The 15,765-nt window shown below is 37.5% G+C and overlaps 1 protein-coding gene and 1 long non-coding RNA gene across 2 annotated transcripts in view; one reads left to right on the top strand and one right to left on the bottom strand.

Moving 5' to 3' along the window:
- The window catches only part of LOC127509013 (uncharacterized), a 199,719-nt gene that overhangs the window by 55,514 nt on the left and 128,440 nt on the right, over positions 1-15,765 (bottom strand). The gene's annotated exons all lie outside the window — the stretch shown is intronic.
- Positions 7,483-10,432, top strand: LOC127508863 (uncharacterized). The gene is made up of 7 exons (XM_051887331.1): positions 7,483-7,559; positions 8,462-8,671; positions 8,775-8,928; positions 9,042-9,140; positions 9,279-9,418; positions 9,522-9,721; positions 9,844-10,432. The coding sequence occupies exons 1-7, from the start codon at positions 7,546-7,548 to the stop codon at positions 9,996-9,998; spliced, it is 972 nt and encodes a 323-aa protein (XP_051743291.1). The 5' UTR covers positions 7,483-7,545; the 3' UTR covers positions 9,999-10,432.

Raw genomic sequence — 15,765 nt, 5'->3', positions numbered from 1 at the left:
TGTCCTTAAACATTAGTTTTTTCGACAGCTTATATATTTGCTGCACACCTTGTCACATAGCAGCTTTTAGACATTGTTCTATTTTTTGTTATAAGTCAGAAATGACAAGGAGGCAGCATCATGCTATACAATGTCAATGGAGACGGTTGGATTGTTTTCCCCCCGGTGGCCGTGGTTTTCAGATTATGATCTTGTCACTCTGTCTCTATATTAGGGGTGACCAGATCCGTTGAAAAACAGAGTTGCGACACTCCCATAGACTGCCATAGGAACCTTGGAATGCGGAAGTAACGCGTGTCGTGGAGCAGCCGATAGTTCCAAACACTGATAGTTCCAGCACTGAACTCCACACATTTTCAATGTTTCTGAAGTACACTCGCTGGTAAGTTGATGAAATTACTGTATTTTCGACATTTGAACGCATTAGCCGACCTCTCATGAATCTATATAATAGTTGTATTTTATGTAGCCAGCTTTAGTTAATGTTTATTGGAGGTAGGTAAACCCTTAATTGCTGCTAGCTTAAGTAACAAACACTTAACTAATATTAGCTACCATAATCTGATATTGGGCTATATTTACCTCAAATTTTCTTCAAGTTCGTTGGCATACAATGTTTATCGTCGGTTTTTAGATTTGTTGTTAAAGTGATTAACACTTGTTTGCGACCGTGTAAGTACACCTGATTACAATTAACTTTAGCTAGCTTAACTAGAATTTTTGTTTCTTTATTTATTTTTGCTAGCTCAACTAGATAACATGGCTAGCTTGTATCTATCAAGGTTGTTCCTTGGTTAATTTAGTCATTGAAGTTACACAGACCATTTGTTAGACAGTGCATTGTGATGAGTGATAGGATATGTAGCATAAATGTGGATGATCCCAGCAAATAAGTATAATTGCAAAAAGAAAGGTTATTAATCTATTTTTAAATTGAAGAGGCATGAGAGACATGTGAAACCATTTGAGACTGACTTTTGACCAAAAAACTGAAGTCATGATTTTAATAGTTGTTATTCAGTATACAGTGAAGAATTTCAGCTGCATAACTCATGTTCATGGCTCTTAAAAATTTTGATGAAAGAAGCACATGTACACTGCTGTTTTGGTGACACATTGAACTTTAATCTAACAGTCCCGTGTGTGTAATGGAACGTATACACATCTTTGTAAATATTAAGTATTTTTGGATGACATTTAATTTTACAATATTTCACTTTTTTCTCTCTTTTAGGAGGTGAAAAAGAAGTCTAAACCAAGACTTATACCTAGATAAAGTAACTCTCAGTAAGTTAAGTAAGTTCCAGCTGTCGAACAGGTGGGATTTAATTTGCAAATCCATACACAATCACTGTATGTGTGTGTTGTTTTGTTTGTTTTCAACAGGATGGATTATCGGTGGGGAGTGGAGCAGTGGCCAGGCTGGAGGAGCTTGTCGTTCCTGTAAGCAATGGAGTGATGATGAAGCTGGTTTGAATTTGAACAGTGGAGTGCTGAAGCTGGTGGAGTGATGGTGAGGCTGGAAGTGTAAGAACATAATATTGTCAATAATTGTGCCAGAGTTACCACAAACAAGTCACATCTTTCCTTAAGCAGATATGTTGGACAGATATGTTGGACTAATATATGAATAACACATATACAATCAATGAAACTTGTATAAACATAAGACAAGAGACCAGAAAACAGGCAAAACAGACCCTCCATACCTATTGATGCTGAAGCCATGCTAGGTGGTGGGACATTTGTAGGAGCAAAGGTCAGACCAAACTCCTCCATGGCTACAAGCAAGGTGTTTGGTGGGGCCCTGCTTGTTGTAGGCTTGGATCTTTCTTGGGCTTGCTGGTTCCTTTTTGCCCTTTTTGTCTGGCTTTTGCTTCCAAGATGACCATCAGACAGCTCTTTTTTTCTATTAGCACAGATCTGCTTTGCTGCAATTCTTAACCTCAGCCTGATGTATCTGTTGGTTATTTTTTTTTGCAGATCATGGCATGAAGGAAGCCTGCTGTCCAAGAGCCTACCCTCCCTCTCCAGCATATCCATGGCATTTGGATCCATAAAGGAGCCACTGGTCCTAGTTCGGAACAGCTCCTCAATTTGCCGGACTAAATCAAAGGCCTTTTGATGGCCGACAAAGTGCACCTGGCTTGAACTCTTTCAGCTTCAGTAAAACACTGTGCTTTCCTTCAGGACTGTCATCATTGTGCTTAATTGCACTTTGGCAACCCTCACAAATCTTGGAATATTTAATCACTTTATGCACGATGTAGCCTGTAAGGTGGTAGAGAGCACTGATCTTAGTATTCGTGAGGTCAGGAGCAGCTCTGCGCGCCATCAGCTCCTCCACTCTGAGGCCAGGACTGGGAAGTGACTGCTTTGTGTCCAGGAAGTCGGCCAAAAGGCTGTTGTCATCCTCCTGATAACTTCCTGTTTTCACAGTCGCAAGAAAACTGCCCAACTGATATTGATTTCAGTGCCTGTTGAAACTCTACTGGAGTTGGGACTGGATTCCTCTGTCTTATGCAGCTGAATAGGTTTTCAAGACAGTCTTGGGTTAACCTGCTGATCAACAAAAACATGTGTCCCTGGGCCAGCATGTCTTGCTGAATTGATAGAATTGAAGATGTTGCCATCACAATTCCTTGCACAGGCTTCCAGCTACCCGTTCGTCCAATCTTCAGCCCACGGAAGAGTTGGATGGTGTCCTGAAGGAACTTCGATTTTGTGTGTGCTGAGTGCCATTACTGGGTGGCGAGAGGACATGATGTCAAACCAGTGGTCCACCTGCTCCAGAAACCATGCTGTGGTCTGGTAAGCGGGTGGTCTTTGTTCCTGCTCCACCATGTATTTCAGGCCTGCACTGGTTGCCTTGCTAAAGATATTCATCACAGGGCCCACCTTCATCTTCTCAAAATGACTGGGTTGAAGGGTTTTACTTGATAGATTTGGAGCAATTTTCAATGTCATGCCCTCTTGAAAATCCACCAGATCTTTCAGTGGACCAACGGAAACTTCATTGAAGAAGAGTTTCTCCTTCTCTACCGTCTCCGGAGGAATTGTGAACGTCTGTCCACGGACCAGGCCACTCTTCAAGTTCTTAACAAGATGTGGAACGTCTGGCATAAAGTATAGCCTCCTGTCTGGTCTTACAGGATGTGGGACAGATGTTTTGTTGTGATCCACGCCAAATGCCTTCCACATTGCCCGATTAGGGCTGCCCATGTCAGTGGTGGCCAATAGTTAATGGTAATGTTGCGCTACATTCAGAGTTGTTTTTTTTTTTCTTCTTTGTCCACCCCAAACTATTACTTCAGTGCTAAAACATGTAATTGAGTTTACACCTCTATGACAGCATAAAAAAACATTATAGAAACATAAAAACAGAATTTATGGCTGAGCTTTGTACATATGGTATCATAATGCTACAAAAAATTATTTTCCTTTATTTGCATAATTTGTTGGGTGAGCAAATTCTTCTTCCATTGTGTTATTGTATAAGAATAAAAATTTAAATAACAATAGTGGTTTGTTTGTGTGTATATATATATATATATATATATATATATATATATATACACAAACCACTATTGTTATTTAAATTTTATTTTTATATATATATATATATATATATATATATATATATATATATATATATATATATTCTCATTTAATTTCAAATTCTTTACTGTGGTACAGAGCCAAAATAACAGAAATCCGGACAAACATCCAAATGAGTATAGACATAACTATAGGTGTGTGCTCTCATTACATTTGTGAGAGACGCTGCGTAATATCATTGCGCCTGCTGCACCCATGGTACGGCAGCAAAGTTCCTTGATTATTACTCCGGAATGAGAGTATAGTTCCTAGCCATATCAGCCTAGAAAATTGCAACTTTTAATTTTCCTTCGGTCTTAGTACACGATGTAACTACAGAAGAGTCAAGTTTTGAATAGGAATAATATCGAAACTCTGGTCATTTTTGAGCGAGATGCTAACGGTCTAATCAGATTCAATGAACTATGCTAAGCTATGCTAAAAGTGGTATCGCCAGACCCGGAGATCGGCTGAATGGATTCGAAAATGGTAAAACTCAACTGTTTAACTCTAGGGGAGTTAGAAAATGAGCCTATTTTCAAAAAAAGTGGAGTGTTCCTTTAAATAAAGACTATATCAATTACATTGTCCCACCAGTAGGTGGAAACAAGTGACTGTTAAAAAACGTCATTTAATCATTCATTCTAGAGATTCATTCAAAACGCTGATTTATTTCGATTTATTAATTGAACAAGTGAAGTCTTTATGAGTGAGTCCTTGAATCATTCATTCAAACCAATTTTTTAGTTAGACTGCAGTAATTAACACTTTGTCAAAACCTCTAATAAATTACATGTTTAATTTTTATTTTAAACAAAGAATTGTGATTCTCAATTTATCAAGAATTGTGCAGCTCTAGTTGTGAATAAGGTATAACATTAATATTATCGCTGCTAACCATTATTCTGTCATATATTTTCAGATCACAGTGTGGCTGAAGCCTAAAAACCAGTCTGCATTGCTGAGAGCAGTAATGATGAAGATGAGCAGCCACCTGCCAAAATGCCTAAACTCTTCTCTAATTACCGGAACAAAGCCAGCAAAAAGAAAGGAGACGTAAGCTTGTCTGTCCGAGCAGAGCTAATGCGCTACATTCAGGCATCTTCTAATGAAGATGATGTTGATTGTCTGGAATTTTGGAGAATCCATGATAAAGACTTTCCAAGGCTTAAACAGGTGGCAGTGAGAGTGTTGGCAGTTCCTGCTTCCAGTGCCCCAGTGGAGAGGGTGTTTAGCCAAGGTGGACTCATTATACTTCCTCATCGCTAAGTGCAAAAACACTATCAAATTTAATCTTTCTGAAATGTAACCAGTCTGCGTAAAACTTTGTCTTTGGACATGAAAAGATCTTCTTTTGTCACAGTAGAAGAAAACAGTACTGTATTGTAAATATTTTAGTGTTACGCATACCTGCATAAAACATTTTACAATGAATTTCTCTGAAAATGTAAATGTTCTGTTTCATTGATTCTTTTGAATCGAAATTCTATGAAAATTTAAAATGAAAATTATATGTTTACCATATTCTCATCTCATAAATTTGAAAATATATTTGCATGTCTTATTAGACAATGTAGATCTGCATTTTAAATTAAATGAAGTGGATCAGATGTAATAGTTTGAAAGTAATTGTTGTTTTTTGATTGTGTAAATTTATTTAGCCTCATACACTCCTAAAATAGCTAGCTGAACGAATTATTGCTAAACAAAGACTTGAGACTTGACTTGGACCTTTGGGACTTGTGAACATCTCTGCAATATACACTACTGTTCAAAATTTGGGGGCCAGTAATTTTTTTTCCCCCATTTTTTTAAAATAGAAATTAATACTTTTATTCAGCAAGGATATTTTAAATTGATAAAAAAAAAATGTATATTAAAGATTTGTATTGCTAAGTTTCTATTTTAAATAATTGCTGTTCTTTTTAACTTTTTATTCATCAAAGAATCCTAAAAAAATGAATCACAGGTTCCAAAAAATTAAGCAGCACAACATTGATAATTGAGTATCAAATCAGCATATTAAGAAAGATTTCTGAATGATCATGTGACACTGAAATAAGTAACACATAACAATTGCTGCAGTAAAAATATATTTATTTTACATATTTACTAAATTAGAATTAATTGGAAGGCGAAAAAGAGAAATAACTGTTATTTCATGTTATTATGACCAAACTAAATGTTTATATTTATGTTTGTATATGATTTATATCAAATTTATATAAATTTCCCATAAATTCTGGTTAAGGTTCCAAATTGGAATATTTCCAAAATTCCCCAGGTTAAGTTCCTGTGGAAATTTCCCAGAAAGTTTCCAGAAATTTACTGGAAACTTCCTGCCCCTTTGCAACCCTAGTTCCCAGTGACTTTTTCAGTTACATGAAAACGTAGATCGGTCAAATTTGAATAAGAAAAGTAAGACTGATCAGCACTCGCTAGATAGGACAAGCTCACACTACAGAACTTACTGTTTTCTAAGGCTTCAAAAAAAAATTGAATAGACGATCATGATAGCTTTTATCTTTTATTTGCAATGTTTAATAGTTTAAAATTTGCAGTTAGCATCATACATTAATTAGAGATCCAATCCAAGACACTGTCTACACTGGGGAAAAAGCTTTTCTTACTCAGTATTTTTGTTTTGTTTCCAGTCCAAATATCTATAAATTCTTAAATCAAGAAGCATGTACTAGATAAGTAAAATTGCATAAGATATTATGTCTTGTTTTCTGTGGGGGAAAAACCTTAGGTGAGTCTTTTTGTTTAAAACGAGCTAAATTATCTGCCACTTAAGGTAAGAAAACATTGTTTTCAAAGTTTGTACTAAGTTGAAAATATCCTCAGTATAGATGATTAATTAAACGGAGACGTTGTTTTCACACATAAAGAGCCTTTGTTATGTAGCAGAGCATCTGAATGTGTCATGATCAGTGATTTACAGCACATCTAATGTGTAAACGACAGGACCTGTACTAATGATGACTGCAGTGTTAATGGAGTCACATAAAGTCTTTGTTATGTAGCAGCAGATCATGTGACGGTCATGATCACATGATGCAGTGATTTACAGCACATCATCTCTAATGTGTAAACCACAGTGACCTGTACTAATGATGACTGCAGTGTTAATGGAGTCACACATAAACCAGCTCACAAAACATGCTTCTGTCATTTTAAAGTAGCACAACTTTGACCAACTATAACTCAAAACACTGTTTACAGTCAAAGTAATGGAATAACATCAAAATACGGGAAATTGAAACACTCAAAAAGCTTTGTGATAAAGTATTTAAAACAACAGTCAAACTATATAACTGTATATATATATATATATATACAGGGTGTATATATATATATATATATATACGGGGTATACTCATTTTTGCATCACCCTAATTTGAGTAAAACTGGAAAATGTGTTCACTAAGTTATAATATTAACCTTACTTTCATGTTTTAAGTTAAACAGATGTTATATTAAACTTAGTCTTGTCAACAAATATGGAAATTGTTTTTGTGTTCATTGAGATATTGTTTAAAATGTTACTTTTCATTTACGCTGAGCACTGCATATGTTACATTACATGTCGACACTATATATAAACTAAGTTCCATCTTCATTTATTTATGGTATCTACATATACTTTAAAACAGTTAAGGAGGTGAAGAGATTTTTGTTGTTGTTTGTTTCTTACTAATCTAAGCTAAACTACAGCACTAGAGCATGATGGGCCATCAACACCTGGGCAGGGGCTGCAGGATTCAGCCTGATTGGTTGTTTTATCTGGGGGCTGTTGGGTGCTGAGGGCTGATTGGCTGTTTGACCTGAGGTCTCTTTAAAGGAGCCTGTCTGCTGTGAAAGGTTACAGTTGTTTTTCAGTATCATCTGGAGATCATCTATTGTTTGTGACCAGTCACTGCTTGTTTTGGATATTCAGCATTTGAAATGGCTTCCCAAGGGTACGTACTTTCTATCTATTATCTAACTTTCTATCTGTTTGCCTTATGAGCAAGAATGTTTTACTTAGTATTTTTGTCTTGTTTCCAGTCCAAGTATCTAAAATTCTTAAACAAAGAAGCATTTCCTAGATATATAAGCAGTATATATTGTCTTGTTTTTTGAAGAAATAAATCCAAATTAAGTGAGTTTTTGCTTAAAACAAGCTAAATTATCTGCCAATGGTTTAAGATCTTAATTCAAACTGAAAACAATATTTTTCTTTTTACCCCAGTGGTAGATTATTTTGCTTATTTTGATTTATTGGGTCGTCGGAAACCAAGACAATACTTTTTACTCATATAGTAAATGCTTCTTAGTTTAAAAAAAAAATATATATATATATATATATATATATATATTATTGGACTGGATACCAGACAAATATAATAAGCGAGAAAAGCATTGTTTTTTGCAGTGTAGCAGTCACCTAAAATAAAGTTTTTATATAGCTTATTGTCAGTGGAGTCAGCTCAATTTGTAGATAGCAAGTCAAAATAGTCTTTGTGATTGAGTAAATAACAAGTCTGTTAAAATTGATGGGTAGAGGTTTCTTGGAATAAAATAGTTGTTTTCTGCCTTATTGAATGTCATTTTGTATTGGCTAGAAAATGTAGTATAATCTATTGGGAACCATGCTCTTTTCTCTATAACTTACTGTAGCACTACAGGTCTTTCTACGTATATTCCTTTGTTTGGAAAGCTCCTTCGACCTTGTGTAATCTGATGCCGTTTGCTGTTTTTGAAGAGTTGTGCTGCAGAATAAGAGTCTCATGACATGATGCCTACTTGTTATTTAACTTAGCGATATGTATTATATAACTATTTTGTCGTCTTATTGTTCACACAGATCTTTCCACAGCAGGATCTACTTCCTCTGCCCTCACTGCAAGAAGGCTCCACGCTCTCTTCCTGGGCACCTCAGGACGGCGTGCATGCGCGACCGCGCAGAGGCAGAGATACGGGCCACTGTGATTGAAGCCAAGAAAGAGATGTCTGAATTTACCCACAGGGAACGTTTCTGGGAGTACCAGCGTATTCAAGACATTTTGGCAACTGCTGATCCTCTTGCCAGGTGTGTAAATTACATGTTATGCTTCGCTGCTTTGTCATGTTGCAGGACAATATTCAATATTTATTCAAATGTTTGTGTATTCACTACTGTTTAATTTCCTTAGGTTGTTAGATGAGATGCAAAAGAAGGGCTTAGTGGTAACAAACAAACCTCCAGTCCTCCCTAACCCCACACTGCCTGTGCCCTCTTTACCTTCACCTGCTCCTCAAAGCCCTGGAGAAGGTGCGAACGAGCCACATGTTGTGACGAACGTGACCGTAAGTGTATTTTAGTAGCAACAACATCTTTTATTTTACTTTACCCATTGTGCTCCACAGATGCGTGTACCTTGTGAGTGTTTGCGATGCCTGACACAAATGTCTGTTTGCAGGTTCAGGAATGGGAGGGGAAAACCCACATACCGAACGGAGCTTCAGTTGCAGTGAAGGAGGATAAAACAGAAGTACTGCTGACTGATGACCAGGAACATGTAAGTTTATATTCAAAATTACATTATGACAGCAGATTAAATATATTGTGGATAAAGTCATGCAAGACTACAGCTTCATATGTATGTTTTTATATTTTTATTTAATATTAATACAATTTATTATTTTTTTTCCCCCAGGGTTTTGGTCTGTACTCCAACAAGGTACGGCCGGCGACGCTTCAAGGAAATGATGCGAAAGCAGAGGACAAATTTTTTGCGTCGAGTAGTGGGAGGCCAATATATAACCCCTGCAATGATTCGAACAGACTCAATGCCAAGTAAGTGCTGTGTCATTTCTTACAAAATCTCAAGTACACAAATTTGCTCATGGTCCACTTGTCCTTTTTATTTTTTGCATATTAATGTTGCTCTGTGTTCTAGACACAACCTTCCCAGTGTGACCACGAGAAGCCGAGAGAAAAGGATGAATGAACAGACGGCGTTTGACTTGCTGGTTCAGTCTTACCCAGTGACTCTTGACGGGTCTCCTCCGAAAAGGGCACGCAGACACAAACACGAGAGGCACTGCTACAACCGCTGGCGCAGCGAGCAGCTCAAGCTGGGTGAACAGCGTGTCCTTGGTGAGGATCCAAATACACCTTCTGTTACAGTCATATATGTAATGTCAGGGCGGCACAAATAGTGAAATCTCTTAGAACATGTGACCACAATGGCTAATGCTTCTTGTGATTCTTCTTTATAGAACATTTCGGTCGGCGTCAGCCGTCTGAGTCACGAGTGGAGGCCTGGATTAAGAGACAAGGGTGGACGTCGAACATCCCTCAGGCTTCCCCAATACTCCAGCAGTGGAAGCCCTACGGGGGCCAACATCCATCCAAGGCTGTTCGTCCACAATGACAGAGATGTCATTCTCTTCATTGCGTCCAGGGACATTCCAGTTAACGCAGAGCTCCTCTTTGATTACGGCCTGAAGAGAAAGTCTTTTGCCGGTGAAGGAGTAAATTTAAGCTTCACATGTTAACGTAGGCTACACAAAGAAGTGTGAGCGGGCTATTTTCCAAGCCACATTACTTTTTGTGCCTACTTTTTTTTTGAGCCACAAAACACCACCTCTCTTGCTCTCTAAGTTGCCCTGAATGACTCCCCTGTGGCTTTGTCTCTCTTTTTTTTTTTTTTTAAGTAGGCTACACAAAGATGAATGAGCGGGCCATTTTCCAAGCCATTCATTTTTGCCTACTTTTTTCTTTTCAGCCACAAAAAAAATATACACCAATATACATATATTGTTTTTTCTTTCAATATTCATACTGGTACTGCAACAGGTAATGACACAAAACCTTTATACACACTCTCACAAACAGATTCAAATATACATTCAGCAACCTCTCCTTGTTTCTTACAGTGAGAAGGATCGCCACATGTCTGCTGAGACAGATCTGCTGCCCATCATCCGTTTGTCCTAGAGAGAGAGACAGCTGACTTCTCCAGCCAAGATAAGTTCAACCAACCATTTCATTAAAGAATTAGTTCACTTTCAAATTAAAATTTCGTGATAATTTACTGTGATTCTCTGCTGTCTGCCCTGATCTTCGCCTGTATCCTGAACACTGTCTGCCGCCTGCCTCGACCATTGCCCGTTCCTGTTTACGTCTCTGCCTTTGCCCTTGCCCTGTTGATACTATTTTTCAAAAAGCTTACGCAGTATGTCCTACGCCTTCCCTATTCTACTTACGGAAAAAATGTAACTGGCGCTGCGTTCGTTCTGTAAGTAGAATAGGAAAGGCGTAGGACATACAGCGTAAACTTTTTGAAGAATACGGAAAGTGTGGTTTTGGCGTAAGCACTTACAAAGGCAATCATTTGTTTATTTAAAGCATATACATTTAAATTTTCTTTCTAAAATGACAGATCATTTCGTTTGATAAGATGAAATGTAAAACAATGTACAAGTCGGTATAATATAATATAACATAATATAATATAGCTTTAGAAATGGTAAATGTGGTGTAGAAATGAAACTGCCAAAAAAAAAAAAAAAAACCTGACGCACGTTTCGGGCTAAATTTGGACCAAATCAGACGGACCGAACAAAGCCCAATTTACAACGTCTATTTTTGGGCTAAATGAAGGCCATGATAAGCCAACTTGATTTAGGCTAAAAAACAATGTCGAAGTGACGTCTTGTGCTGGGTGGGTATGTTATAATCAGGTGTCATTGTCCACAAATGCCGACCAAACAAACCCCAGTGAAAAAAGGCGTGCTGCACCGGAGAGACACACAGAGCCAAAGCAAACACGGCCATCAGAACCACAGTATCATGACAAGACAAATAAAGTCTGCTTATTGTTCTGTACATTGTGATAATGATGGCATGTAAAGTCTTACTAATCCATTATTCTTTAGAATAAATACCTTCAGAACTGTTTTAAAAGTCATTATCATCTTGAAAGATGTGATTTTCTTTTGTTTTGACATGTAAATGGACTTTTTTCCTAAAGATATGGTTTTGTTTTGCTTTTTATTTTATTGTACTTCACCTACTGAATGGATGTTCATTGTTTTTCATGTTAACTGATAATTAAAAATCGACTATTTTCAATGGCGTTAAAATGTTTTTATTTACAACTGTTAAAAAGATGTTTTCCTTACAATTGCGTTAAAAAGATGTTCTTATATTTAATAAAAAGTTTAAAGTTTAAAAAAAGTATCTGAACAAGAAATTTGTAACACTGATTGTCCAAGGAAAAATTGTGACCTTCAATATTGTTGTTGAACTTTTTAAGTCTTAAGAACAACACACTTGTCAATAACACATGTAATGATCAACTTACAATACATTTATAAACAACCAGTTACAGTTTCACTTAAACAAATGTATCTTATAAAGACAAAAATTTTATTTTACAATATTTTGAACTAAAAAAAATTTCAGCAAATAAATTAATAGTAAAGTGAATTCAAATACAAATTAATAAGGTTACTTGGGTAAATTATTTACGTACGGCTTTAAAACCTTTTATCAATGTGGTTTAGCCGCCTATGCATATGATTTTCTTGTTATCTTAAGCCCAACTTTTTTATATACTTGAAAGCACAAACTCACAAAGCATATTTTTATTTTACTCGTATGTCTAAAATAAAAAACAAAACGAAAACAATGAAACAACCCACTGCATGTATAGCAGTGGTTCTCAACCCGCGGCCCGTCACGCATGCGAATGCGGCCCGCGATGCTGACCACGTAAAAAAAAAAAAAACTTCTAGTTTTACAAATTTTTTTTTTTTTCAAACAGGCCTAATTTAAAATGTATTAAAGAAATAAATGTTTGAACAATAATTGTTTTTGTCATATAAAATAATTTTGGTGATCATATAGCCATTGTTTTCCGACATGCGCAGGCCTGCTATGTACTGACGCAATTACACAGTTAACACACAAAAAAGAAGTGAGGAAATGAAGGAACAAGACCAAACAAGAAGACTCGTAGCATCAGCAGTGAAGGTAGGAGAGTGCTTGAAGAGTGGGAGAATCAGTTTGCTGTCGATGAGCGCGATGGGCAGCCTTTCTGCTTGCTCTGCAGTACAACACTGGGCAATTGCAAAACCTACAATATCAAAAGACATTTCGATACCACCCATGCAACATTTGACAAGAAATATCCACCTGGATCTCAGGAAAGAGCTCTCAAGATAACTAGTCTTGAAAAAAAATGCCATCGCTGAACAGAATACAATGCGAGCTAGCTTAAAAGTGTCCCAGGCCGAGACATTAGCATTCCGTGGCTCCTTGCCAAACACGGCAAACCACTCAGTGATGGGATCAAGTTAAGAACTGTTTTCTGGAATCACAATGTCTGTTTGATGATCTGAGCAACAAAAGCGAGATAATCCACAGGATAAAAAGTTTACAGCTCAGCAATGACACAGTTACACGTCGAATTTCTGAAATAAATGAGGATTTGACAGAACAACTAAAAACTAAACTAGCCACTGCTTCAGCACTCAGTTTAGCGGCGGATGAATCGACAGACCCCCAAAGCCCGGTTCGTTTGACTAGTGTGATTGCGGTATGTTTCGCCGGCCCTGGCCCACTTGGAAGAGGTGGGCCAGAGCACAGTTCGGTTTGGCTCGAGCGCGGTTCACATGCAGTGTGAGCGCTAACCGTGCCTGAGCACAAAACAGCTACTACTTTTGTGTGCGCTACTGTCATCATTACGAGGCAAACATCTTTATTACTTTTCTGATAGTACACTTATCAATTCATGTAATGAATTCGAGTGTATTTGGGTTTATAACGGGTCTGCTTCTCACTGTTGATGAACAGGAATTGTAGTTTGCGAGTAAAGCTGCAAATTCCTCCAATAACTCCAGCTGCCTTTGCAATCCTCTGATCCGTGCTATTGAAACTTGATGCATGGCATAAATGATAAATATATTAGGCAGTATCTTAGTGAAAGCGCATTTCTTCCTGTTTTCTTCCATTCAAAAATTTGCATCAAATATGACATAAGCGTGCTCCGGCCTGGGATGTTAAGTGCAAGTGTGGAAGGGGGACAATCGCGCTCGGGTCTAGTGTGAGTACACCCTTATTTACACTAGAGTTGGATAAACATGGACAAAGTTTCAAAACACGAGTTGGACGGATGACAGAGTATTTCTGTGCCAAATGACTATTTCCGGTTTCGGTACGGGATTCTGAGTTTTTTTCGAGTATGACCCTTTATCACGTAATAAAGGCCGTAATTCCTTGTATAGGCACTTCTCCCTGATAAGTGTGCACACACACATCAACCAGAGCAAGAGCACGCCCACGGCCTTCAACCTGTTTTGTTCGGGATACACAAGCTGAGAGATTTTTCAACAATGTCTGTGTCCCAATTCAGGGGCTGCACCCTTTGAAGGCTGCATACATCATCGAGGCAGACTCATTTAAGAAAAATAACCCTTAGATTGCAAAGTAAGAAAGAAATTACAGTATTTTACGCCTCACAATGAATATCAGTCAATTTTATTATGGTTACTTTTCTTAAATATGACATCCTTGATGACGTATGCAGCCTTCAAATGCAACCTTCGGAGGACAGAGCCTCTGAAATGAGACGCAGCTCCTGTCACCAAAGAAGTGTGTTTTTGGTTGTGAGGGAAAGATTACCTTTTTCAGCTTCCCAAAGAACCCAGCGTTAAAGGAACACTCCACTTTTTTTTGAAAATAGGCTCATTTTCCAACTCCCCTAGAGTTAAACAGTTGAGTTTTACCGTTTTCGAATCCATTCAGCCGATCTCCGGGTCTAGCGGTACCACTTTTAGCATAGCTTAGCATAGTTCATTGAATCTGATTAGACCGTTAGCATCTCCTTAAAAAATGAACAAAGAGTTTCAATATTTTTCCTATTTAAAACTTGACTCTTCTGTAGTTACATCGTGTACTAAGACCGACGGAAAATGAAAAGTTGCGATTTTCTAGGCCGATATGGCTAGGAACTATACTCTCATTCCGGCGTAATAATCAAGGAACTTTGCTGCCGTACCATGGGTGCAGCAGGTGCAATATACAAGAGGAAGATGAGATACACCAGATCCAACAATGCAGATGATCTGAAGGCCGCTATTAGAGCAACCTGGGCTTCATTACACCTGAGCAGTGCCACAGGCTGATCAACTCCACGCCACGCCGCATTGATGCAGTAATTCATGCAAAAGGAGGCCCAACCAAGTATTGAGTGCATAGAAATGAACATACTTTCCAGAAGCCTGACATTTCTGTTTAAAATATCATTTTATTGATCTTATGAAGTATTCTAATTTATTGAGATAGTGAATTGGTGGGTTTTTGTTAAATGTGAGCCAAAATCATCACAATTAAAAGAACCAAAGACTTAAACTACTTCAGTCTGTGTGCATTTAATTTATTTAATACACGAGTTCCACAATTTGAGTTGAATTACTGAAATAAATGAACTTTTCCACGACATTCTAATTTATTGAGATGCACCTGTATATATTTATGTGTGTGTGTGTGTTTTATGGGTTGTTATGGACTGTTTGTAATGGCAATAATGGAAACGTTATGTTAAATGAATGATACTGTGTAAAGCACATTGACCATTCAGCCAAAAATATTTGTGTCTACTGTGAAGTAACCATGTTTCTATCAGTCATGCATGACTGTTGCATACAGTACATTCACATTAATATTAAGGCTGGGTAAACTAAATTAACTTTCAATATAAACTATTCGCACTAGTCTACTGCGGTTCACTTTATTACATTCAGATCAGCAGTGTCTAATCACGGTCTTGTCCACATGTTTGTCAGTGTCTTTTTCCTCCTTCAGCGGCACATGAACACTTGATGGATTGAACTCTCTCTTATCCACCACAGTGGCTTCAGACCCAGTGATGCAAACACCTGTGGAGTGACTGTATGCACTGTAATAAATCTATATCTGTAGTTAAAAATATTTTTATTATTTCTTAAAAAAAAAAAAAGTGGTAGAACGTCATGGTCTGATTGATTTACACCACTAAAGCGTCATATTTTATTTCTGTTCACCTCAATAGATGGCAGAGATGGTGCTAAAGGGCTGCAGGTTAACCAATGAGACCTCTGGTCTGTCACGATCACAATATCTACGAGAATATCATGCATCAGTCTCAGTGAAAG

This window comes from Ctenopharyngodon idella, chromosome 3, assembly GCF_019924925.1.
Source record: "Ctenopharyngodon idella isolate HZGC_01 chromosome 3, HZGC01, whole genome shotgun sequence".
NCBI lineage: Eukaryota > Metazoa > Chordata > Actinopteri > Cypriniformes > Xenocyprididae > Ctenopharyngodon > Ctenopharyngodon idella.
This window is presented reverse-complemented; position numbering and strand designations above follow the sequence as displayed.